Source organism: Topomyia yanbarensis, chromosome 2, assembly GCF_030247195.1.
Source record: "Topomyia yanbarensis strain Yona2022 chromosome 2, ASM3024719v1, whole genome shotgun sequence".
In the NCBI taxonomy this organism is placed as follows: domain Eukaryota; kingdom Metazoa; phylum Arthropoda; class Insecta; order Diptera; family Culicidae; genus Topomyia; species Topomyia yanbarensis.
The window spans coordinates 420,170,866-420,198,845 of NC_080671.1; the positions used below are offsets into that span (position 1 = coordinate 420,170,866).

Genomic DNA, 27,980 nt, shown 5'->3' on the forward strand with positions numbered 1-27,980 from the left:
GACTTGGTTTTCCGAATTGCAGATATGACCATTTGTTCAGAGACAGTAAACACATCCAAATCAACAGCACAAGCAGGAACGTCGCGAGAGGCATTTTCGAGTTCGTTTGCGGTTGGCGAGTCAGTTGAAAAAACACTCGAGAAGAATCTGGCAAACAGCGTACATTTCGCCACAGTTGTCGTAGCTTCTTCGCCGTCATAAAGCATCCTTGATGGAAGTCCAGTTTCTTTACGCTTCGTGTTGACAAATGACCAAAAGCCTTTCGGGTTTCGGCGTAGATTATTCTGGATGCGGTTTACATAGCGTTTGTACAGAAGCTTGTTGTAACAACGATACTCATTACTGGCTAAAGTGAACATGCGCTTAGAAAGAGGACACCGTCGATTTGTGTACGCACGTAGGGTTTTTGCTCGAGTACGTTTTAGCTTTCGAAGAGTGCTGTTTGACCAGGGTGGCTTGCTAGGAGGCTGACATTTAGGCACTGAGGTCTCAACACAGTTCAGTAGTAGTCGCTTGTAGATGGCAACTGCAGCATTAACACTCACTTGGGCATGCAGTACACTCCAATCAATTTGCGACAGAGAACTGCGCAGCTTTACAAAATCAGTTTTGCGAAAGTTGAGACGGTCGACAGAAAGAGTTTCTACATACTGAACTGATCGAATAGTGCCAATTGAGATTTCAAGCGCGGGATGAAAGTTGTCAAGTGGAACAATCACGCTGGATGCTTCATTGACGGAACATACAGGTATAATAGTTTCACTAACAAAGACGAGATCCAGAAAGCGTGACTGGTGGTTAGGAATCATGCTTACTTGACTTAGCCCGTTGAAAGCAAATCCGTCCAGTAGCAAACGACTGGCGATGTTGGTTGTCGAAGCAATCGGCTCCGGGTAAGCGTATCCGTGTCGTGACGGCACCCAAATGAGTCCTGGCTGATTGAAATCACCAAGGACAATCATCACGCCATCCGCGCCAGCTTGTGAAGAAGCGTTATTCACAGCATCCATGTGAAGTTGCATGATATTGCAGTCGAGTCGCTTTTCAGGAGGAATATAGACAGCACCAATATAAAAGTTCCTCGATGGAGTTTGTGATTAAAATATCACAAATCGTGGCTGAAATCCTGAAATAATGAACATGAATCACTCTGATGGAAAAATCCGATAGTGAATAAGATTTCACGGTAACATGATGAGAAATCACAAAAATCGCGAATAAGCTCCTGCAATCCAGAATATCGTTTGACTGTTGGCTGTGTATTCCAAAAATATGAACAAGGACCATACCAAAAACTAAACATGTCCAGGGAGCAACCACAGTAACACTACCAAACGTTCGAATGTAACGCCATGATATATTCGGCGCGAATTAGTTGTTTTGAAACACAAATAGTTTCATAAACACGAGGTTATTTATTCAGAATTTCAGGAGCTTGGTTACGGTTTTCGTAAATCGTTCAGTTCACGAAATCGTGATATTTTTTTTTATAAATTATGAACGGATTTTTTGGTGCATATACTCATCCCAAGTAACCATTTGGGGCCACAGTATTTTGTGGCTAGTTACAGGATCTATTGGGTTACTGTTTATGAGCCTAGTAACATAATGAGCTTCTTGTTTCAGAAACATATATAGTTGTTTTAAGTTCCAGAGTGCCTCTAGAGCAGCAGTAGATATTATCGGAACGCACCAGTCATCGCCACCAAGACCATCCTCTGACAATGGTTTAACATTGATTGGATTGTCTTGACGTCTACCTTCTGCCACCACACAAGGCACCAGTATACCAGTAACGGTTTTACAATTGCTGTGAAGATCCACTGACTGTACTTGGGTTTGAGTCTCCAAGATTTGCCGAAAGCCCGTCTATATTGTCTAAAGGCTATGCAAGCTTTCTTAATTCTGGAATCGCTGTAGTTTTGGGTGTAGAATTACCCCAACGTATGTTACTTGGTCAGTGACAATCAATTCAGAGTCAAAGAACTGCAATGGACGAGCTCCGGTTATTATCCGTCGTGGAAAGCACAGCGTGTTTTATTTGGATTAGCTGATTGTCCAACATAAAGACACCATTGCTCAACGATACATAATGCTTGTAGTATCAAATCGAAAAGCGTGTTAATGCAAACACTGGCGATATGAACCCAAGCTAATAAAATTTCCTCAGCAGGCAACAAGATTTCATAAAAGTGGTGACTGCACACCACCTTGAGGACATCCGTAAACTCTCAGTTTTCTTATCCTTATCTTGACCTTACAATGAGTACAGATGTCGATTAGTAAGCATTGCGTGTATCTAGTTCGTGATATATACATGGCCTCGTGCTGCTTCCATAAATGATTCGAAAGACACGGTAAAACGTCAAAATCTCCCAAGTGTGTAATCAATTTTTCGTCGGTCGAGCTTCTTCTGTAAGTGTTTTTTATGGGTTCACGAAACAATTTGGACAGTTTTTCGAAATTCGGATTATTTCTAAAGTCATGGCTATTCATTTTTATTAACCGGAGTTTGAATTGTATTTAATTTCTCATGATTGATGGCAACGATCCTGCTCATGTTTTCATCAGTTACAGGTTGAGCTGTTCTTCCAATTGAAATTTTGCATGATGGAGAAAATGTTAACTGTAAAAGTTATTAACAATTTTTATTACCAAATTGATGTAACGGCAACTTCTCAAGTGATTTTCAATGACATTTTAACCTAATATTGTTGTAAATTACAAATTAAATCATATGCAAAACTAAAAACATGACAGGGTAAAAGTTATATGCGTTTTCCTAATGATGCGAAACGAGTGCCGTGCCTATCGCGGTTGTTGCATGGAAATGTTCCTTCTTTCTTCATTCCTTCTCTCCTGGGGTTCATCAGAGTCGCATTCTTCAACAGACAAGTTAGTATAGATATTCATAGAGACCGGTGATGTAGCTATCTTTAGCATTTCTGCAAAAGATCTCTAAGAGCTTTCCTGAAGGGAACGAATTAGTTGCTCCTTGCACTGTTTATACGCGATAATTTTTCATCCAAATGTTGTCAATTAGATAGTTTATGTCATTTCTACTCGTCGTATGTGAAACAAGGGGCTTTTTTCATAATTTTAACTTCTCGCTGTAAAATTATTGCCACTTCGGTTTCTCGGTAATGGCTGAACCTATTCGACCAAACTTAGTTCTAAATGAAAGATGTTACATCTCGTCCTTGTTGCTATCAAATATAATCTCGATCCCACTGCCAGTTCCGGAGTTACGCGGAGTTTCCCACTTTACCGCACGACTTTCAATTTTTGGTAATTTTGAACATGAACAGTAGGGTGGGGCATTGTTATATGGAAAAACGTAATCATAGCCACATCAACCGAGCACAGCACTTTTTTAGTTCCTTTTGGGGTCCCAAACAAATGTGCAAAATTTGGGGTCGATTGGTGTTGACTCGGCGTAGCGCATTGCGTTTGAAATTTGTATGGAGATTAGTATGGGAAAACCTACATTTTTGCATTTTTAATTCTACACACTACAATTATTCCTGTAGTGTGCCAACAAATAGATAGAAGTATAGTCCTAGATATGCTGAACAACTTTGCCGAAGGATGTATGGTGTTAGAATGTGTCTAAGCCAAGTTATAGCTGTTCAAAGTTCGATACATCGAATTAAATGCCAAAAATCATTTTTGTTGCCAACACTGCGGGTGTACCAATGGTATTTCATATAGCATTCCAAAATAACATTATATATTTTAGTTTTACCACATTGGTATGTTTGGATGAATTATTCAAAAGCCTTAGCTCAATTTCATGAGCGTAGGTAGTTGAGCAATAGGGCGTAGTGAGGGGGAATGAGGGGGGGGGGGGACTTTAATATGTAGAAATTCGAACTGAAATGTTTTTGAGTAGGAATGTTCAGATGAATTATTTCAAAACAATTACACAATGTCCTACGCATAATAGTAACGATGAAATAAGACATGCTGTATCCCTTTGCCTTGACTTTTATCAATACAGTTAACTCTCTCTATGTCGATATTCTCTATGTCGATATTTTCCTGTATCTCGATTATTTCGTAGGTCCCTTCAGATCGCACGTGTAAAAACTCCTCTATGTCGATATTTTCTCTATCTCGATATCTCCCTATCTCGATGTACTTAGCTTTATATTTGCCTGCATTATTCTCTCTCTATGTCGATGTGTTTTTTTTTCTCTCAGGACATCACAAAGCATATACATAATGAAATGAAAATTGGCGATCAGGGCGCTAAGTCCTATATCAATATTCTGCATGTAGGGGCAGTAAAGACATGATTTGGGGTAAAGTGGATATTCAATATGTTTTCCTACGAGACTTTGTAAAACGAATTCATCTTAATCTGCATATATCGAGATTTTCTAGAAATTGTGCATTTTTAGGTTCAAAATTTTAACTTTAACGTGCTAAAAAAATATTTAAAATTCTGCCATTTGTAGCACGGTAGTCATTCTTTCGTGGTCAAAACAATTTCAATTAGAGGAACATGGAGAGACTTGACCAAGCGCAGAATACTGTTATTGGCTATGACGTGTTCTATTATTCTCTTAAATTCAAATTTTTTTTTTATGCTAGTTTCGGTCGGTCAAGCTAATTTTAAAAGTTTGGAATGATAAATTCTTTCCTTATAGAAAAGATGCCGTATTTAATAAATTTGCGTTGAATTATGTAGTTTTGTATCAAACCTCGTATGGACATATCTACTCGCTTAATAATTACTTCTAAAGTACTCATACATAATTTTATGCTTTATGAACTAGTGAAATGATTTTACATAAATCGGAACATTGAAATAGTTATTATTTAAATTTGCACGAGATTGAACGCAATAACTAATGTTGGGGAGACTTGACCAAGATTTTATGAGGAGACATGACCAAGTGGCAATAAGCCGAAGATAAAATTTTTCTGATATTTACTATGCTGTCGTACCTACCGTTAGTGTAAATCACGTCACAAAAATTCCCACATCAAACATCAGTCTATATCTTTTTGTACTAGTAAACAAAGTTAGTAGTAATATGGCTGATTTCGTGACGTGTTAATATTCAATGTAAGCAGTACAGTTTATATTTTTTACTGCTACTTAATGACCTCTACAATATGGAAAAATAAGATTACAGTATTATTTATGTCATTATTTTTTGTTCTGATTTTTCAGAATTCAGATTCTGAAAGATTCAGAATTTTTTGGGTCAAGTCTCCCCAGGCCTTGGTCAAGTCTCCCCGCAGTGGGGAGACTTTACCAAAAAAAAAAAAAAACGATCTCAGACAAACTTTTATAACTTTTGAAAAATAATTAAAAATTCCGCAAAAAATTATGAGCACGAATAATACATTTTTACATTATATCTCAATGTCTTTGGAATGATTAAACACTTTTTTAGCGTTTTATGCAGGTTTAGCTGAAAACCTGGTCAATTCTCCCCATGTTCCCCTAAATGTGGGGCAGAATGATAAACTGCAAATAAGGGATTCCTTCTCAAACAGCAAACTTGATGTTTTGCAGTGCGAGTACACTTTACCTCGTCGTCTACTACCCTACTCCCCCCAATACGAGCATCTATCTTCATTTCCCGGTATGCATTATGATGTCCTGAAGGAAAAGTTGTCTCAAAGAAAATCATTGTGTTCTATATGTCGATCTCTCCCTATGTCGATGGTCCCTTCAATATCGACATAGAGAAAGTTAACTGTAGAAGTTACGTTACAGACTGAATCAACTGATGTCGACTTGATATGTCAGAGGATTGCATTGATTATATTTCAGTTTAATAGGCACTATGATTTGATGGGACGCTCATTTCGATGCTGTTCGATCACCTGAAGCAAAAATTGTTGTAGTGATCTGGTGGATTTCATGTTGAAATCCAGAAATTAGCTCCACGCCTCGTGATCGAATAGCATAGAAATGAGCATGCTATCAAATAATAATGCGTATTAAACCGAAATATAATTCTCTGACATATCAACTCGACATCAGTTGATTCAGTCTGTAACGTAACTTCTATTGATAAAAGTCAAGGCAAAGGGATACAGTATGTTTTATTTCATCGTTACTATTATGCGTAGGACATTGTGTAATTTTTTTGAAATAATTCATCTAAACATTCCAACTCGACAACATTTCAGTTCGAATTTCTACATATTAAAGTCCCTCCCCCCATCCCCCTTCACTACGCCCTATTGCTCAATTACCTACGCTCATGAAATTGAGCTAAGGCTTTTGAATAATTCATCCAAACATACCAATGTGGTAAAACTAAAATATATAATGTTATTTCGGAATGCTTTATGAAATACCATTGGTACACCCGCAGTGTTCGCAATAAAAATGATTTTTAGCATTTAATTCGATGTATCGAACTTTGAACAGCTATAACATGGCTTAGAGACATTCTAGCACCATACATCCTTCGGCAAAGTTATTCAGCATATCCTGGACTACACTTCTGTTTATTTGTTTGCATACTAAAGGAAGAATTGTAGACTGTAGAATTAAAAATGCAAAAATGTAGGTTTTCCCATACTAATCTCCATACAAATTTCAAACGCAATGCGCTATGCCGGGTCAACACCAATCGACCCCAAATTTTGCACAGTTGTTTGGGACCCCAAAAGGAACCAAAAAAGTGCTGTGCTGAAAAAACGATCATTTTGCCCCACCCTAATGAACAGTCGGTGCTCAGTAACTATTAGGAAAATAAATATTTTCGGTTTGCTTCTGTGAAAAAGATAGCTTATTTAATTCTCTTCACTATAGGCAATTTAAGCATGAAATAATAATTAGTAATGTGCACTTCATAAGCCCAAAATAAGTTTTCCACTTTACCCCACCTCCGCCTGTTTGATTTTAACACTATGCTAATTTCAACGTGTTCGACTGATTTGGCTCAAATTTGGAAAAGGGTCTCAGTGTGTCATGGAGTAGAAGTGGCTCTGTGATGCTGGGGATCATTTTGGATTATGCTACTCTCCTACTCTACAACTGTTTCCACTTGTTCAATTCTAGGAGCCCATTAGTTCAATAGTGCCCAGAGGCTCCGATTGGTCTTAAGACGACCCTAACTACAGAAAACACAATCAAGCGTTGCTGGAAGCCATGTTTTGCTCGTCGTTTATTTTGCCTTTGAGTTTCTGCGTTTGAAGGCACACACAACACACACAACTTTCAGTGTGTTCAGTGGTTTGAATTAACATATTGCTAGTGCGTACTAGCTAACGACAATTAAATTAGATATATGGATAGACTCCTGGATAATGTTCGAATTATTGGTTTGAACAGGATATACTGAACTTGATTTATGTAGCTTGACATTAATTAATTGAATTAAGATGTAATACAGTATGGCCTATATCACCTCAATTCAGATTACCACGAAACACTGACCAGTGTTGTTTGGAATTATTCACAACGACAATTAATTCTCAATGCATTAAATGGAAATTGCATGACGGCAAGCGAAGCTATTGCCCACATGTGCAACTAATTCCCAATATGCATAGGTATTGATCTCCCACACAAAAACAGGAACAGGACAGCCACTGACTGTCAGCAGCAGAAACAACGTACAATAAGGCGGCTTGGCACTTACCTGTGTGCCCTGTGCGATGCTGTACACCGACCAGAGCTCAACAATATTCCACATCGATGCAATCGCTCCCAGAAACACCACCGTTGAAAGGATGATCAGGATCTGCCGGAACAGAAAAAGGATTTAGTGAAAATGTGCATCGATTAATTCAGTTGTAGGGAAAGTAGAAGATTATCGCTAAATACTGAAACGTTTTCGGTTAGTCGTTAGTCAGAGTCTGCCCAGGTGGGTGAGGTAGCTTTGGAATAAATGGCTAGGAGATAATTGATGTTGTGAAAGGTTTACTATAGGAGCAAATCGAGCTGTAGTTGGAAACGCTTGGGAAAAGAATGGAAGTAGATTAAGTAAACGGTTGAAATTCGAAAGAATTTGCTTGCAATAACTCAGTTATTTCAGTTTCTGGGAATATCTGGTGTCTATTGCAAATAGCAGTGTCAAATGAACGTATTAAATTAACAGATTAACAATTCCTTGTATTTTTAAATTAATGCATTTTTCAGGTTTTAAAATTTAAGTATATAATCAAGACGTGTTAGTTTGTATTCAGTATAATTCTGATTTAGACTAATACGAACACTTAAGAAGACTATAAGTCGTAGTCGAAATATTAACTAAAATATGTTCTGATTATGCAATGCAAGTCGATTTTATTATTATACACATAGTGGAATGAAAAGAAAGACGCCTGTCTTAAGTGTGTTAAATTCTAATAGATTTTATTTCACTAAGTCGTTCGGAACAGAGACATCAATTTATTGAATAATTTATGCTGAAAATGTGATCAAAATAATCGGCTGTTGTTGTAACAGCACAGAAATAGCAATGACCCTTATCAATCGTAATTGCAATCTAGCGCCAAGACTCTCAACACCCACAATGTGCCGTTCCGGGAAAATCTTTCCTTTCAACAATCACAAACATACACGCCCAGAGTAGTTCTCGGCCCACTCGAATCCGGCTTTGTTCACTGAAGTTCGAAAGCAAGCATTATTCGATTGCCAATTTTGTCCCACGTACCGACACGCCGTATCGGTGCCAATTCGGTGCGAGGAAATGAAAGGCAATACCTATACCTGTAGTGGATAAGACGTATCAGTATTTTATTATCGCCATTCTGCCATTCTGGATCCAATGTTCAGATCGGCACACACACACTTGTAGACGTTGAGACCGGTTTCCTGCTTTTTGGCCACGGTCTGGTCGCCCGCATCCGTTCCCCATTCGACGGCAAGTTCAGTGTGGTACGTGGTAGCATTTTCCCGGTTAGTACATATATAACAGTAATCATTGAACAGAAAGTAGGTAGGAGTAAAAGGGACCACAATAGGAATGGTTTAAAGCGGATGGGACACTTCCGAACTGGGTCTTCCCTGAAATGAGGGTATTTATTTACCGTTGGCATCATGTGGAACAAATTAGTAGAACTACTATCTTTGACATCGGAGAAAAGCTTTTTACAGATGGAGTGATTTTTGAGTGTGGGTTAAGATCCAGACTGTAAGCTAATTCTGTTGTATTTGGTAACGCAATATAGTAAAGTCTTTGTACTAAAATCCTTTTGCGGAATATTTGCGTTTCGTTTCAACAGACGTTGTAGTCGATTCTCCACGTAAATTGATTATGGTCGATAACGACTACAAACCAGAAATCTTTGAAAATGTATTTTTAATGTTTATTTGTGATGTGACATCATACACAGAAACATAAGCCCGACAATATAAGCCAGTCCAAAAGATTTACATAGGACAATTACGAAGTAACTTCTAGCAATACTTGTTTACATTACAGCCAAACAAATTGGCCTACTTTCCTCACTTCTCCCAGTACCCATAGAATTAAGCTATTATCCTGAAAAATTTCCCGTACGGAGAGAGCAAAACTTCATTCAAAAGTATTATTATTATGAAACTTATTTCTTCCTGCATTAGCACTTAACAGCTCCCTACATTCCTTCATCCATGCGCTAGTTACGGCCATGCTTTCCATCGGTCTCTATACCAGCTCGTTCTAGAACTACTCCAGCCAAGGAACGGGAACCGTGACTGGCAGAAGTCGAATGGGCAAAGCGGTGTAAAAGTTAATCATTCATATTCACGGCTAGTAGAAGCCACTTTTTGCGAGTACGCCGCGGTTCTATTCTATTGTCGGTCATAACAATTCGAGTTTTTCGAAAGGACCGGACGGACCGGCATAGCAACCGAAACAACTTTTCGTAACAGTTTGTACCACCGCCGGGGCCCCCGTCAATGGGTTCTTCCCCGTTTCGTTGCCAATGGAATACAGTTTCGGAATAATAATTTGTTGGAACAATAGGGCAATGAAACTTGGCTTGAGTCCCCTTTTTTGCACCCGCAGTGCTGTTTTTTGTGATACTATTTCTATGCTCTTTGTTGAATCAGAACAAAAACCAACGGGTTGCCCTAAATTGAAACATTGCGTGATTTGTGATCATTTGAAGTTGATGAAGAATGATGGGAAACCTGAAATTAGGTACCCATGAATAAAGAGGAGAAGAGGTGGTCGTGAACTTTACCTTCACCGACTAGAATTCACTAGAGGAAGGATCAAGGCAACGACATCAAGGCTAGGGTCGTCCAAAGGGCACACAGAAGGTGCAAATGTCCCGTAGTCCTTTTAAATGCTGATTTAAAAATCATTATTTGGTCGGATTTGGAATTTTTCAAGCTATTATCACGTAACTTCCCTCATATCAACAGATACACATAGTTCAATCCGGACTCATCGGTGTTATTTCCAGGCGGAAGAATCTTGCCAAAAATGTTTGATGAATTTACTTAATAATTAATTAACTATTTCTCAAAATTAATAGCAAGTTTACTTCAAAGACAAAACAATGTGTAAATTCACTTCAAAGCGAAAATTTGCCCAGAGTTGATGTATTTATCAGTTGAATTAAGCATTGCGTTCAGTCGTGAGATAGACGTTGGATGGTATATGAATGCACAAATCACCAAGTAATCCACCTAGTAGTGAGAAAATAGTTTTCTAGCATAATTCATACTCATATTATACTCGTAGCATCACCGAGGGCAACTGTATTTTAGAATAACAAAATTCTAGTGAAAATTTATCTTCTTTTGCAAGATTTTTGTTTTACTAATTATGGCGTAAAAATTATCAGTTGCTTTATATATTATAAAGATGTAAGGAATCAAAATTTCGCACCATATTCAAAAATATTGTCACAGCACTAACCATCATTTACCATTACTCACTTGTCGCCCCTCCCCAACCCCGATCTCTCCCAATCGTGTTCGTAGCAACTGTCAAGACTCAGATCTATCCTGATATTTCCAAAACCATTTCCAAGATGTGTCATAAGATTTTCAACTAATCTGAAATATTTGTTAGTATGCAAGCTAATTTAATCTTGCGATGTATTTGTTTAGGTTAAAGAAAATAAACTTATTTTTGTCTTCTGCTTCCCTATAAATAGTTTTTCCTTTTTTTGTAGAACAGAGCCACTTGCGGAAACAAACTAAATATTACATTCTACTTGAAAAAGAAAATATTTGTGGTCCTGGCAAAATTTGCAAAATATTTGTATTATGAGAAAACTATAACTAATTTATGTTCAAACCCTGCTTTGCTCTGAAGATGAGGGGCTATTTCTTCGAAACGTTGCACTAAGGAGAGTCATATGACCAAAAACCGAAAACTACATCAACTCCAATTTAATTGAATTCTATACTGAGCGGTTGTATACTATAATTATAGAAGTCCTTGGGTATTTCAAATTGGATAATATGGTCGTTTGAAGACAAAAATGTTGAAAAGAGACATCCCACGTACACTTTTTTAAACTTTTCATATCTCTACTGAATTTTTAATGAAACATATACTCAAATGTGTCATTTGAAAATTAAGAGCAGCTGATTTGGGTTGATATTATTGAAAATGCAGATTCATTGCATTGGAAAGCACTTTTATGAAAAATAACGGATCAAATTCCAAAAATATCCCCAAATTATATCCGGGAAAAATGGCGCCCAAAGACTCTCTACTATCGAACTATACTTGCACCCCAGTAAATGGATACTTTTAACTTATAGCGATGGTTTCAATTGCCCAAATTTGCCTTATTCTGAGAACGCTTCAATCCCAGAATTAGTACAGGCTTTGGACAATTCAATAGACGTTTCGTTTGAGTGATCCGTATTCTACACGTAAATTAGCGAGGATTACAATCACAGTTTATGCACAGATAGTTGATCTCACTGAATCTATGTCATACATATAACTGTGTCATTATAACTGATACTGAGTTGTACTGAAAACCCCAATATTTTCATATTTATTTGCGAAAAAATACGACTTGAAATTTCAAGAATGTTAGTGTCTCAAAAGCAGTCCAGGAACACTTTCAATGGCCACTGGCTTTTCGATGAATTTAAATACTTATTCTGGTAGTTTGAACCATTCCTTTGTCATGGTATTGTTTTGTATAGGACTCATAAACCCATATCTCTAGAACGAGAATTCCGAACGAAACAATTCTCAAGTAATAAGGATGGGTGGAAAGAGACTGCATTGTAATCGACTGAATGTACGGCTTTTGTGCTATCGACAATAATATAATTGCCAACATAACCTAGACACTTGACACTCTTTTTCATATACTTCATATACCTTATCTCAGTTCACTATTTTCAATCACGCGTTAAAATACTAGACCTGAAATTTCTATTCTCTACAAATATCATTTTTCAGATATCTGTGACCAAAAAGACAATTTGCAATTGAAGCTTCACAAATACTTCAGAAATCTTCTTAAATAATGGTTTTGGAATTCGTTTTATTCATTTACTTCATTTAACTAACTTTTTGAAATTTTATTCTATATTCTCATTTTTTCCAGATCATTCATTTCATGAATTATATTCGATTTGTTTATTTTTTTCCTTTTTAATATTTGTATTTTATTTCAATATTTTTTTTACCTCATTTTATCTATTGTATTCATTTCATTCTTTGTATGCATTCTGATCAGTTTACTATCTCATGCGTCTTATTCGTATCATTATTTTAATTTATTTTATTCACTTTTTTCGTGTTATGCAATTTTATATTATTTATCGGGTTCACATATTTTATTCATTTTAGTAATCTGACTAATTTTGTTTATTCATTCATTTTATTCATTTCATCTAGAACATTAATTAGACACAATTTAATTTATTCTATTAATTCCGTTACTTTTTAATATCACTGATTGTTTTCATTTCAATGACTTTATTGTTAAAAAGCAAACAAAATGAAAAAAAAAAGATAAAATATATAGAAAGAAAACTTTTGTATTAATTTTATCACTTTCTTCATTTTGTTTATTTTATTAATTCTATTCATTTTATTGATTTTTTTAACCCTCTGCATGAACATGAACAATCACGTTTTCAGACAGCTACAACTTTGGGGTTAGATTTTCTCACAAAAAAATAAAAATTGTGACACCGTTTATTTGAGCGCTAATAGTTACAAGAAATATCCGTACACCTGAAGTTATTACCTTTTACGGGGACAACGAGGGGGGTGAGGGTTACCGTCAAGCTACGTAATTATCAGGGGGGGGGGTATATGGAATTTTGTGACGAAATGCTACGATGGGGGAGGGGGGTGTTAAAAATCACTCAAAAAATGCTACGTCATTTATGGATCATCCCCTACTAGATAAGCTTCTATCTTGATCAAAACAGGTTTTTCGTGTTTCTTTACTCTAACACTTTTAAGAGAAACGGTTTTGGAACCATATATGATCTAGAAAAATATTAGGTATGAAAGGGTTTATTTTATCAATATTATTCATATTATCTTATTAATTTAATAATTTTTTTTTGGTTTTATTCATATTATTTATTTAATTTATTTTAATCATTTTATTAAATTGTTAATTTTTCCCAGTTTATATATTTAATTCAATTTCTTCATTTTATTAATTCGGTTTAGTCAGTTTTTTTATTATTGGATGACAGTTTGTTAGCTTGATACAATTTAATTTACTTTCTTAATTTCATAACTTTTTTAATATTGTCTAATTTTCGTTTGAGCTAATTTGATTTATTTGATTAATTTGATTTATATACCCTCGGCATGATACTGTACTTTGACGTGGTCCGGGGGCTTCTCCACCAAAGCTGTATTACAGTGATTATATCACATAAACTTGGGGTACGATAATTTTCTTTTTAGTTAAGTTACATTGTGATCAATTTTAGTACTTAACTTAACTTACACCTTAACTAATTTACCAACGCGGTCGCAACCATTTACACACCGCTCGCGTAATCATGAATCGGTCACGTCCGCAAGTCTCTACCCTCGATCAGCCCAAACTCGTGCCTTCAGTTGGACCAATAGAAACAAAAACTGGACAAGACGTCTACGCGCGATCATTGAATAACACGCGAACATGCGAATGACCACATGCTTATAAAAATAATGTATCCACGCGAAGTTACATACACACTAGCACACGCGACAAAAACGTCAACATACAAACCCTCGAGTCCCTCGCGTTCATCCACGTACAACCACATCCACGATCTCGCAAACCGGATAACACCCCGGTGACTAAGTGAACGGTTTAGCACTTATAAATTCACAAAAGACGTTAGAGCCCCTCGCGATTTTCCAAGAAACCTACATCCACGAACTCGCAAACATGATTATACCCCGGTGATAAGGTGAACGTCTCAGTACTCATAAACTTACCAACGCGATCTCAAGCGTCAATCTACAAACTCCCGCGCTCGCGCCATCATGAATCGGGATCGTCCGGAAGTCTCTATCCTCGGTACTAACAGTCTAGGTCCATGTCAATAAAAAAAAAATTAAATTGAAAAATTAAGAAAAAATAACTCCCATATCCACAAAACGTTCCATGACGACATGACCGGGAACTCTAGTGATACGGGGCAACTCACTCCCTGTCAGAATGTGATCCATACACCGAAAACTAAATATCAGAATGACGGTCCGCAAATATATGAATGGCCGCAGGGTTTCAAAATTGAATTTATACATGCGAAGTCACATACACGCGAGCACACGCGTCAACATACGAACGCTTAAGCCCTTCGTGATCATCTACGCACACCTATGCCCGCGATCGCGCAAACGTGATAACATTCCGGTAATTATGTGAACGTTTTAGTCCTTATGAAGTTACAAACGCGATCTCAAACGCGAACCCACAAACGCGCGCGATCATGAATTCGTCACGCCCGAAAATCTTTAGCCTTCATTCTAGCAATTTAGGTCCATATATTCAGTTGGACCAATCAAAAAAATAAAGCTCATATCCACTAGACCACACGTTCCACGGCGACATGACTGGGAACTCTAATGATATGAAAGAACCCACTTTCTTCTGGAATCTGAACCGTACACAAAAAATTAAGTATCAAATTCACGGTCCGCGCGCGATCATTCTAGAACACACGCGAATATGCGAAAGTCACACGGTTATGAAATAGAATTTATACACGCGAAGTTACATATTAGCACACGCGACATACAAACGCACACGCGATCGAGTCCTTCGCGATGATACACGCAATCGCGAGTCCCTACGCCCGCACATACCTGAACCGTACAATGAATATCACATTCAGAATCACGGCCCGCTACGATTGGCCTAAAGCAGTGTTTTAGTGGGCGACATTGCCTGTCTCGTCTGCAAATTGTAGTATGTGATTCTGACGGGGAGCCCTTCCGAGAACCTAGCTCTACAGCTCCAGTAGGACAACTTTCGAAGAAAAATAATTGAATAATTTGATTTATATTAATCATTCTATCCATTCTATGAAAAACTTTTTTTTATTTTTTTGCTTCATAACTATTTTAAATTTTTATTTGTTTTATTATTTTTCTTTAATTTATTCAGTTGTTTTTGAAGTGCTATTAGCGCAGGACTCGAAACTATACTAATCTTACATCTAGTTGCTTGCCAATTTGAAATGAATGAAATGTAAGAAATGTCTCATCTCACTGATCGGTGGATTAAATCGGTTTTCACAATCAACATTCCTTTCCGCGAACAGAGGGCTTTGTTGTTTGTTCAGGAACACATTTATTCTTTTGCCGGCGTTGGAAAGTAATATGTGTAACGCGAATCAATTTACATCCGATTTCCAAAAACATGGTTACTGGAAAAGGTTTCAAAACCCAGCAAATAGTGTAACGGTTTCCAGTGTAACCTTAGTTTTGTTTTTGTAAAGCGTGATTGTTCTCGAAAATATGCATTGGGGTAGGTTGGCCGAATTTTGTGCGGGGCTGGTCGGCCGCGTTGTAAATTTAGCGTAGATAAATGTGCATTTTTATATTCGTGAAATGATACCTTTTTTTGGGCGAAATAGGATAGTATGCCAATATTAATGATTACAATGAAAAATATACATAATAAATAACCAATAAAGAGAGCGAGAGCTGTAAAAAAACACTAAAGTGGCCGAAACTAATATCGAGATCTGTAAAAAAGCTCCCAAAACAAAGGCAAAAATACTAAAAAGTAAAGTGTGAAGTTTTTGTACCTGGAGTAGAATGGGGTTAAATGAGTAGGGGCTATAGGGCATTATCTTTGCTATGTTATTGCAGAGGTCGCTCAAAGTGCGTGAATTAGATACACAGTAGAGAACATCGTTGACGACTGTCAACGTCGTTTATGTTTTCGTGTATTGTTCTGCATTATTTTTTGTCCTCAGTACAGTACATTAAGTAATGTAAAAATTAACGCTGAACACGAGTTTTGTGTTGGTTTTTCGATATTTTTGGTTTGGAGACACTGTAGGCCACTACCATGATGTAAATTAGAATTAAGTGCGGAAAACGGCAAAACGAAATGAAGAGGACATAAAGAACACAATGGCATCTGTTCAAGATGGCGCCAGTATTCGATCAGCCTCTAAACAAATCAAGGTTCCGTTCAAAACATTACGTGCTCGTTTGATAGCGAAATGCTCGTCGTCAATGAAAGTGCGTCAGATATTTCGCGTGAACTAACAATATACTACGGGAGCCCCCGAGTGCTCCGATGCAGTTGCGCTACCAGCCAGCGACTAGCTCAGTCGTCCCACCCCTGTGTTCGGAGGTCGTGAGGGGGTCTTCCGAACTCCCTTCTCAGGCGAGTATTTTGCTTTACACGACAGTTCGCTTTCTGAAAATCACTCGGGTTCTAGCGTGCCATCGAGCACAAAATGTTCGAGCTCAGAGATGGTTTGCTCATCAGTGTTCGTTGAGAGAAAAGAGCTATCACACGCTACACACGTATTTTCATTGAGAGTGCGAGTGCGCGCCGGTAGGTCTCTTACACACAATGCCATCGCACGATCTCGGGCATCTCACACAGCTCGCTTCAGAACTGTGCACAGGCAAAATAAAATGATAAAATCAGTTCTCACACAACTGAAATAGACGAAGAAATGTGTACGCAGCTCGCACAGCTCTGCGTAGTTTACAGTTGTATGCACAGAGCTATGCACAGTGTTATGAGTGAGCAGAATTGAAATAAAGCACGTTTAAAGAGGCAACATTATTTGATATATTATATGACACGTAGAGATCTATATTGGTAATTGGCATCCACATCAAAGATTTTCTTCTTTAACAAAATAGTCAACTTCGTATTCATTGTTTGATTATCATGTTCAATGTTGATATTTTTGAAATTCAACTTCTGAGAACAAAAAAGCAACACATTTTTTTTAATAGCCCGCCTCTTACCCCCACACTAAAAAGCTCACAAACGGAGCCCCCTGGTAGTGGACACATCAGTTCTCAGCGTACAAAAAAAAGGTCGCACAACAAAACAAAGTTACGAATCGCGGAAACGCTGAGAACAAAAAAAAACAATACGAGACCGACAAAACACAAAATTTGACAAGAAGCTACGGCGAGTACCCAGCGGAAAAGGATCCTTTTAAGGGTCCCATCGTAGCTTTGCAGGAAGCTCATAATAATTTAAATTTATTTATTACTTATTGCTAGAAAAAATGCATTTATCAATTGTTTTTATTTGGAAAAATGTTAACCAATTATAGCTAAAGGAATAAGCTCGATTGGTGGTGAACGAAGTTTATATTAAAAATTCTCCTATTTTATTTTTTAAAATTAGTTTCAATTTTGCTTGGAAACGAGTGCGACATGTTATTTGCTTTAAATCAGTAGGAAGCTGGTTGAATAACTTAGGTCCGATGAAAGAAATGCGTCTTTGACCAAGGTTCGTGGATACTCTGGAGTATAATAAATGATTGGCTTGTCTGGTGCTGTGAGCTCGAATTCCTGTCGTAAATTCTAGATTATTATGAGCAATAGTATTATGCAAAGCATTGTGGATGTACATTATTGTTTGGTAGTTAGTCAACCCAAGCAAAGGTAAAATGTTATGGGCATTATTATTGTATAACAAAATAGTAGGGTACATAAATGGTTTTTTATAAATAATTTTAAGACATCTGTTTTGAAGCGTTTGTAGCTTTTTCAGATTCGAAATACTGGCACGGCCCCACACAGATACAAGGTAGTTCAGCAATGAGTGGATGTGCGCATAATAAAATTTTAGAAGTACATGCTGGGGAACAAAAGAGCATCCTTTACGCATAGCCCCACATAACGATGCAACTTTTCTCTCTATAGATGTTATATGCTCAATCCAGGAGAGTGTGGGGTCTAAGTGAAGTCCTAAATATTTGAAGCAGTTAGTTTCCTGAATTACAGACTGTCCCATTCTTGGGTCTGGATGCACGCCTATAGCTCTTCTAGATGAACGAAACAGCATATATTTAGTTTTTGATAGGTTCAAGGAAAGAAGGTTTTCGTTGAAATAGGTCGTTAGTGTTTTTAAATCCGATTCAATGTGGCGTACAATATCCAGGCAGTTGTTGTTCGGGTAGAACAACGCTGTGTCATCCGCGAAAAGACGAGGAGTCCCTTTTAACCCGAGTCTACCTAGGTCATTGATATACAATAAAAATAACAGTGGCCCAATATTACTGCCTTGGGGCACTCCTATTTCTATTGGTCTATAAGAGCTACACGAGTCTCCAATAGATACGAATTGGTTCCAATACGACAGATAGCTACGAATAATATGATTTGTTAATCCCCTGATACCATAGCATTCTAACTTTTTAAGCAGGATTGAGTGATCCAGAGTATCGAATGCTTTTTTTAGGTCCAGAAAAAGGGCACCAACAATTCTTTTGCTATCAATTTGACTAATGATGGAGTCAATTAGTTCGGTTATTGCAATTAAAGTGCTGCAGCCCTGTCTGAACCCATACTGGTAGTTGTAAATTATGTTGTGTTTGTTCAAAAACTCAAGTAGTCGAGTGATGAGCAATTTCTCAAGAATTTTATTGAAAACGCACAATGTTGAAATTGGTCTATAGTTGCAAGGTTGGTTTGGATCACCAGCTTTGAAAATTGGAATTACTCGGGCTATTTTTAAACAGTCTGGGTACCTGCCGGTTTGAATTATTAAATTAAAAGCTTTGGTTAGGATATTTGCAAAAGTGGTACAGTTACTCTTAAGAACACTAGCGGGGATCTTATCAGGACCACAACTGTTATTTTTTTCGAGGTCTTTAATCAAAAGGATCACTTCGTTTATGGTTGCAGGACGCAAGAAGATTGTTTCTTGGACGTGTTGTATATTTGTAATAGGATTTGAGTTGGGACTCGTGGGAATATTGTCAGACAAATTTTTGCCAATACTAGAGAAATATTCGTTGAAAACATTACATACTTCTTTAGTCTCAGTGACTCCGATATCATTGGAAATTAGGCTGATGGAAACATCCGACTTTGAACGACCAAAAATGGTATTAATATTTTTCCAAAGTTTTGAATGAGTTGTGTTGGATAGAAGGTTTTCAAAGTAGGCCTTTTTGCACCGCTTTTTCATTACATTAACTTTTTTAGTTATGTGTTGCAGAAGAGCTTTGAGGTTTTCATCATTGGGGTTATTTTTTACTCGTTTCAGATAATTACTTTTGATTTTAATCAGTGTCCACAAATCGAAATTGATCCAGGGGCAAAAAACGCCTTTACATTTAAAAGTTTTGGAGACCGTTCTAGTGTTTTCCGCAAGTAAAGAATTGTAGGTTGTGATGATATTTGTAAGACATACATCTACATCATCAATCAACTCGATGTTTTCTATGAAATTTTGGAAGTCGTTATTGAGTTTTTCATGATTGATTATTGATTTAGTCAAATTAACGGGTTCTCTTTTTACTGCAAGTTTATATGAAGATATAATTTGAACGTGATCACTAACTATGGTGTAAACCGTGTCGTTTCGTAAGCGAGCAGCATCCTCCAGTCTACAAACAACGTGATCAAGAATATTTGAACTAGCTGGGCGAGTCGGAAATGTGTTCGTACATATGAAACCATACGATTCCAGGAGAGTTTTATAACGTGAGACGACATTGTTATTCGATAGGTTAACCGGTATATTGAGATCTCCTACAATGAAACAGGGGCGCGAATTTGAAGCGGAAGCGAGAACACTTTCAAGCTTGGTAAGGAATTGACCAATATCGTAAGATGGAGGGCGATAAAAACAATGCACATCGAAATAATGTTGCATTATGCAGAGTTCGATGTGAGCATGATGAAAGCCGTTAACAACAGTGTTCAGCACTACTCTATGAGAAATATTCTTCCTGACGTAGATAGCTACTCCACCGTTCGATTGTTCTCTACAGGAAAAAAAATCCCATTATAGCCCCTAATTTTAAAGATATCTTCATTGCCCGACTTGATCCACGTTTCCCCGATAACAAGCACATCAATTAATTTATTGCAACGATCCAATGTTTGCAAAATTTGATCAAATTTACAAAGCGCATTCATACCCCTTATATTCCATTGCAAAATATTCAGCGATTTACTATTATTCATTGAAACACTCGCATTATAACGATGCGGTAATTACCGCAACCGCGACGAACTCTAGGTCCCTCTGGATCCGCCACTGCTTTCTGCTAACATGCTCTTCGCCATTTTCACAACAGACAAAACGCAAGCATTTACCTGATTGCTGCTGTTTACTCGATGAGATCAGTTTGCATTGAAAACAGAAGAGTTCAGCTGACTGTGCGCAGAAAACTGTGCACAGAGAAGTTTCCATGAGCACGCAGAGCATGCTGCTGTGCTTTCCCATATTTACGAAAGATAAGCTATAGAGAACATCTCACAGTACAGCAGCACTCATAGAAGATTTTCTACCGCTCACACAATATTGCCCTCGCGCAGTATTATCCGGTTTGTAAATGAGTGGGCTTCGCAGTGGTAGAAGTGAGAAACAGAGCTGCGCGCACAATTTATGGAAGATGTGCGAGAGTGCGCATATATGATGTGCGCCATGCCATCTCTGCGAGCAATCCGTCGGTTCCTGAACAAAGCATAACTAGTCAACTGAGAAAGAACGTTCCTGTTTCATCAGATGGTTGCCGATATTAACAACTTAAGATATACTAACAGAATGTAAGAGGACTGCGTACAAAAATTGATGACTTTTTCGTCGCTGTTTCGGATGGTGAACATGATGTTATTGTTCTTACTGAGACATGGCTGAACGATGAAATCAATTCGCTTCAACTGTTCGGTCCAATGTATACGGTTCATCGCAACGATCGTGACACGACCAGTGCTGGAAAAAACGGGGTGGAGCTGTGCCCATCACTGTTTCCAATCGATTGTCGCCCGAACGAAAAACCGGTATAGTCTGCAATCTAGAACAACTTTGAGTAAACATACGTTTACATGATACTAGAATATGTTGAATTTGAAGTAGAAAGATTTTCGCTTGTCCTAAAACAGCATTTCAGTGTATATGTTCCTGCACCTCGTGCACGACCAAAACCACCATGGCCAAATCGACGACTACGAGAACTAAAACGCTCAAAGGCAGCTGCACTCCGACATGATACTAATCGACGGAACCCCATGACAAAGCGGGAGTTTACACACGCCAGTAACAACTATAAATCGTACAACCACTTGCTTTACTCTAGGCACGTACTGCAGACACAATCAGATCTCAAGCGGAATACAAAACTTTTCTGGTCATTTGAGAATGGTAAACGTAAAGAAAATGGGCTCCCCACTACTATGTTCCTTGCTAACAATGAATCAAGTACACCTGGTGGCATATGTGACATGTTCGCGAATTATTCCTCAAGTGTATTCAAAACAGCTTTGGCTGACCACATAAAAATAAAAAAGTTAACAGTCTTCAGTGTCAGCTGGTCCTGATGGGATTCCAGCTATTATTCTAAAAAGATGCGCGAGTGCACTGTGTGTCCCTGTTCAGCTCATCTTTAACCAATCGCTATCGCAATTGGAAAAAATCGGCCATGTTTTCCGTTTTCAAAAAAGGAGGCAAACAAAAGGTTGCAAATTACTGAGGCATAAGCTTGTTCGAAACTGTTCGAGATCTTAGTAGGAAATGTTCTTCTTCGCGAAACTAAGGCATACATCTTAAGTGAGCAACATGGTTTTTTTCCTGGTAGGTCAACAACTACTAATTTAGCTCAGTTCACTTCGCATTGCTTAAAAAATATAGAAAATGGTGCGCAGGTGGACTCCGTATATATTGATCTAAAAGCCTGATTGCGTTGATCATTCTCTGTTGTTGGCAAAAATTAAGCGGTTAGAAACATGACCTAATTTCATCGAATGGCTTGAATCGTACCTCAGAAGTCGTTCCCTTTCTGTGAAATTAGGAAACAATGAGTAATACACCTTCATCAATTTTTCGGAGTGCCGCAAGGAAGAAACCTTGAGTCTTTACTGTTTAACTTGTTCTTCAATGACGATTGCTTTGTTATTCCGGTTGGATGCAAACTTGTCTATGCTGACGACCTCAAACTGTTTCTCATTATACGATCTACAACCGACTGTCTTGTCTGCAGAGACAACTAGATGCCTTCTGCAACTGGTGTACTAGGAATTTACTGACTATTTGTGTCTCTAAATGCTCTGTGATTTCCTTTACCCGCAAAAGAAACCCAACTTTATAGTGCTACATCATCAATGGGGAATCACTCAAAAGAGTGTCAGTTGTCAGATATCTTGGTGTTCAGCTGGATTCTCAACTATCTTTTAGAGATCACTATTCCCACATTATAGCACAGGCAAACAGAAATCTTGGTTTCATTGTGCGAATTGCTAAATAATTTACTGACCCATACTGCACTCGAGCGTTGTACTTTTCGCTTGTCCGTTCTGTTCTAGCAACTAATTATGTCATCTGGTGCCCTTACACTGAAATTTGGATTAACAGAATTGAAGCAGTCCAAGCGAGGCTCATTCGTTATGCTCTTAGATCTTTGCCGGGGCGTAACCCATCGGATCTGCCACCGTACGATGATCGTTGCCGTTTATTGGATATGGACACCCTAGCCAAAAGACGAGATATATCCAGAACCGTCTTCGTTGGAAATCTTTTCACTGGTCAAATCGATGCTCCTTGTATTCTCTCGCAGATCAATGTAAATGTGCCCCCTAGAAGTCTAAGATCATGGGCATTTTTGAGACTTGACTTTCAGCGAACTGAATATGGCCAGAACGAACCCATAAGAGCAATGTGTGATATATTAAATAGATTTTATGAATGATAATAGATTTTATGCTCCGAAACACAAACGTGATCGTTGCATAGCTAAACACCCACGTGAACCGGAATGCATAACTTCAATTCCACACTCTGGAGACGACGAGGACACCAAAGAAGTCATTCGCAAGTTCAAAGCCAGACATAGCTGCTGAAAAAAACATGTTCTTTCAACATTTATTTTCGTGGTTTCATGATTTTTCACATCACTTGCCACTTCTTCATTTTTATACCTCAATGACGTCAATGGATTGCATTTATTATTTGTGTTACTAATTTTTAAATAATCTCCGGTATTTCAAGGCGTGTATATTGTTTTATTTAATTTCGAATACCCCTATCGTACCCCCAGATTTTAGAAACATCGAAAACAGTAGCTTTGCCTTAGTGGATTTAGCTTGAAAAATATTTATCCTGCATAAAACCGTTATAGCCAAAACGTTGCCAAATGTGTAACCATTCCAACGAATGCTTGTTTGTCAAAATCAGTGTAAAAATACCATCGCACGAGCTCTCCAACAAAAACTGACCTACATGACCCCACTCTACTCTACTGATTAAAATTTACAACAAAAATACTTATAAAATACTTGAGAAACATCACAAAAAGTGATACATGTTTACCCGTTTAACAGTACGGAATATTTTTTTCCAAATGAATCATATCCAATTCAAAATCTATTATTAGTATCGCTAATTCGCTACACGCTTATTTATGGGACACAGTTTTGTTAGGAAACTGGGAAATGGAAGCTCGCTTTAATAATTTTTACGGTGATAACCTATTCTGATATTTACGCAAAAGGGGATCCAAACATTCAAAAAACATTTATGCGGGTAAGTGCAAAATATTGCGAAAAGCCTTACCCGTCTCGTACCCGGAATAAATAACCCGATCCGACCGGTATCTGATGATAACAAAACCCGACCTGGTTTCGGGTCGGGTATCGGGTGAAAACATTCGTACTAGACAATCTCTAGTAAGAAACACTTATAATCGTCATCAAAAATACATTGTTTCGCCTGTTATCTTTGTCCAGAATGCTTTGATTTGATCCAGTCAGGACCAGGGATGCATGAAGCACAGCACGAGAGCCTAACACGAGCTGAGCGGCCGCTTTGAACGAACCAAAAGCAATAAGCACTGACACCGCTCGTGCTAGGTAACCTTCGTGCTCGAGCTGTAGGATTCGAAGAGCTATGACAACGAGTTAGCACGATAAGCTAGCACCATGAGCCAGCTCGGTAAGCTGGCACGAGCAAGCTCGGTGAGCTAGCTCAGTGAGCTAGCACGAGTTAACTCAATGAGCTGGCACGGTAAGCTTGTCCGATGAGCTAGAACGGTGCAGTAGTGTAAGCTATGGAACGAAAGAATAGGACAAAGCAAGAAATATGCGTTGGTGAATGTGCGACAGGTTGCTGAAAAAACGATGCATGCGTCATTACTTACACTAACGCGTTGTTTTTTTTATTCTGCTTTGCTATAGCTGAGCTATAGTTCCGTGCAGCGTGCTAGCTATCACCGTGCTAGCGAGGGCTCTCGCTCATCGGTGCTCGTGCTACTTGCTAACTCTAGCTCATAGGAAACCAGCGCAAGCACTAGCTCAATGAATTTAACGCTGACACATTGAGTCAGTGCAAAGCAATAGGACACGGAGCAGCACCGTTCTTGTGCATGCCTGGTCAGGACTGGACTGGACAGGATCACTGTTCGGTCTCGGATAAATTCAGCAAACATATAATGATCGGTCTGGTAGTGAAATACGTATGCTAACATGTTTCAAGCATTCACATCTAGGCATTTTCAGTCCCAGTTAGGTGTTTCTATAACGCAATAAGAACGCCGTGACCTAGATCACTGGAAGAAGAGTTGCGATTGCATCTATTAATTGCGTAGTTTGTCGTAAGTTCAGACTTTAATATATAAAGACGCAACAAATTTCCGGTGAGTGCAATAATGGCGTACTCGCAGGTGGTAAGGGCGAGCAAGGAGGTCTTCGTTTTTGTTCTCATTCCACGGACGCTCTGGTAGTAGACGGATAGGGAATCATGTGTTGTACTCGGTGGCGTGCTTCAAACCAAAAGGTTTTCAGGGAGTAGATGATGATTTAAAATAAAACAGTTTTAAGCATAAATCTTGTGTTGAGGCAGTGCATAATCCATGGTTATTGTCAACACAATCATAAAATAGACTAAAATATACCCACTTCCTGCATGAGGATGATACAAGTGGAGCAGTTTTAATAGCCCTTAAAGGGTTAATAAAATTCGCTCATATAGTGATAAACCTAAATAGTCGAATCTCTTCGCCTTCAAAACACCATCAAATGTTGTCTGTACGCTGAATAACAAAACAAAACCTTAGTCGAACAGAAACAGGAAATCCGTGCTGTAGTAGACTTACTCTATAGAAAAGCATGCCGGATAAGCGAACATGCGCTCACTTTATTCCAGGCCGTGCTAAAGGTATGTAACGTATTTATGGATAATAAATAAGTGAAGGTGTAGTGATTTTCCGTTCCTTAAGCGTAAAAGGAAGCCTTGCACATCGCTATGTAGACATGATGTAACATGATGGAAACGGATGGCAAAGTTTACGGTTTACATGACACGCTGCAACAATTTCTAATATTGGCCGGCTTAATATAACCTTCTTCGTTGTTTCTAGAGAACCCCAGACAGTTAGTGCCACGTTCCGAGCTAGCTCCACCGCAACACATTTCCCCAGTTTCTATTTAAAACAACCCGGCTTGATTGTATCGTTTATATTTATAGCTTTTGTATCCTACGGTATTGCCAGTAAGTCTTTGTAAATAACGTACCGATACTGGATGCTTTTCCTTCCTTGAAAGATAAAGCAGAATGAATGCTAGTAAACAACAGCCATCAAGGATGAAAGTGGATTCTCGAGGCTTCGTGCAATCGGAGCATTAATTCCAATGCCGTAGATTGTTGCTTGCAAACCTGATTCCGTGTAACCGAGCGTCATAAAAGCGGTTAACGTAAAGCTTGCCACCGAGGCAAACAATATCAGCGACCTTCACCACACCGCCCACCACCCATCAAAGTTTGCGTGACCCAAGGTGACAGCTTACACCATTTGTGAGTCCAACAGCGGTAAAATTAAAACACATGTGTCAACATAAATAAAGCGCAACCTTTCTTCCCCCCCCCCCCTCTAGGTGCCGCCATCAAAACCAACAATCAGTGAAAATAAATCCACACACACACACCAACCCAGAACCTACCTTGAAGAACAGTCCAATCTGAAGTCCTCGCTTTTTCACCAGTTTATTTTTAGTCCGTGAGTCCACCTGGAGGGCGGCAGCAATCTTAACCGCCCCACCACCCTGGCAGGCAAGGTAGAAGCCAGCGAAGAGCAGCACAATGGCCGGCACCAGAAAGCCCCAAACGTACGCCGATCCTTCCATGAGCCTTTTTTTTGTCCATCGTGTGGTGTTGAAAGAGAGTGCCGTGAGAAAGAAAAGCATAACAAATTGAATAAAATTTAATTATGAAACTGATCCGTCCGACGGCTCAGACGCTCGGTCAGCAACCGGGGTTTATTTATTTTTTGACAACGGTACACAATAATTTGCGTTAAAGTTGACAGGTTGATGCGATTTAGTTGGACGTTTGTGTAGCTGTCGAGTAAAGGGAGGCTCAATGTATCCAAATCTGTTTCTGCCGAAATCTTGCTGTAAGTTCTGTAACTGCAACTGTCCCATCGAGTGTTCACGTTGTTAATGATGGTGAACAGAGACAGTAAATAACTGATAATGTTTTAGTTTTCACTCCCGTGTATTGAAGGTCGCAGTTCAGTAGTCAAACTAAATCGCATATTGTCCCACGCGATTCCATCGATCCCACTCCCGCAACTTACCAACAGTGACTATCTCCGTTGAGGTCGTGCACGATCTGTGCTATGACCTGGGCGCCAGATACCTGCACGTCCCGTTCCTTGTACTTGAAGGCAGCGGCCACACCTAGCATCAGCAGGGGGAAGCCCCAGGACAGCAGGCTGCGGAGAGAAAAAAAAGGCCACGGAACTGTATCACCTCACTTCACACCCAACCAGCACTCTTGTATGTTGTATTACGGCACGGACAACACGCGTGTTTGTGGAATCAAGGGAAACCCCAAAAAGGATAAAAAAATCACCCCTTAAAGAAAATCGATTGAATAACCAAGTTCAAGAAGACAGCACATGTTTGGATGCTCTACCCCCCGCTTTCAGCTTCTGAAATATGTGTTGGGTATTCTTGTACCTTATCCTTGTGGGATACGGTGTCCTTATAGTCACTTTTCAGATCAACCATGTGATCAAATTGTCATTAGAGCCATTGAAGGAAAACTTTTGTGGCCATTGAAAACTTTTACCCGATTCGCACACCCGCAACAGTGCCCCCACATCCGCAGACTATTAGCTATGAAATGAAGCGGTAAATAAGGATATATTCCGGCGATTGGAGGAAAAAGTTTATTTTCCTACCGTAAATCAATGCGTTTACCCGAGAGTGGGGTTCTGAGCGAGAAAATAGAGTCAAGTTATTTGATCAAGGTTGCCACGCGTTCCAGTGGTTGCCAGAAACTCTTGAACAGACATTTATTAGATCAACACTCCAGAGCTACTCCGCTGGGTCAGAGCGGTGCGGAACACCGGAAAAGGTGCTCGCGAACAAGTCTAATCTAATTTCCGAAATTACCGCCCTAAACCGGGTAAA

The 27,980-nt window shown here is 38.7% G+C and overlaps 1 protein-coding gene across 2 annotated transcripts in view; it reads right to left on the reverse strand.

Moving 5' to 3' along the window:
- The window catches only part of LOC131685229 (latrophilin-like protein LAT-2), a 243,810-nt gene that overhangs the window by 47,282 nt on the left and 168,548 nt on the right, over positions 1-27,980 (reverse strand). For both annotated transcript variants that reach the window (XM_058968809.1, XM_058968808.1), the window contains exons 5-7: positions 27,140-27,277; positions 26,505-26,691; positions 7,617-7,718 (exon numbers count right to left, since the gene is read on the reverse strand). In XM_058968809.1, the coding sequence (XP_058824792.1) occupies positions 7,617-7,718; positions 26,505-26,691; positions 27,140-27,277 (427 nt within the window). The remainder of the gene's footprint in view (positions 1-7,616; positions 7,719-26,504; positions 26,692-27,139; positions 27,278-27,980) is intronic.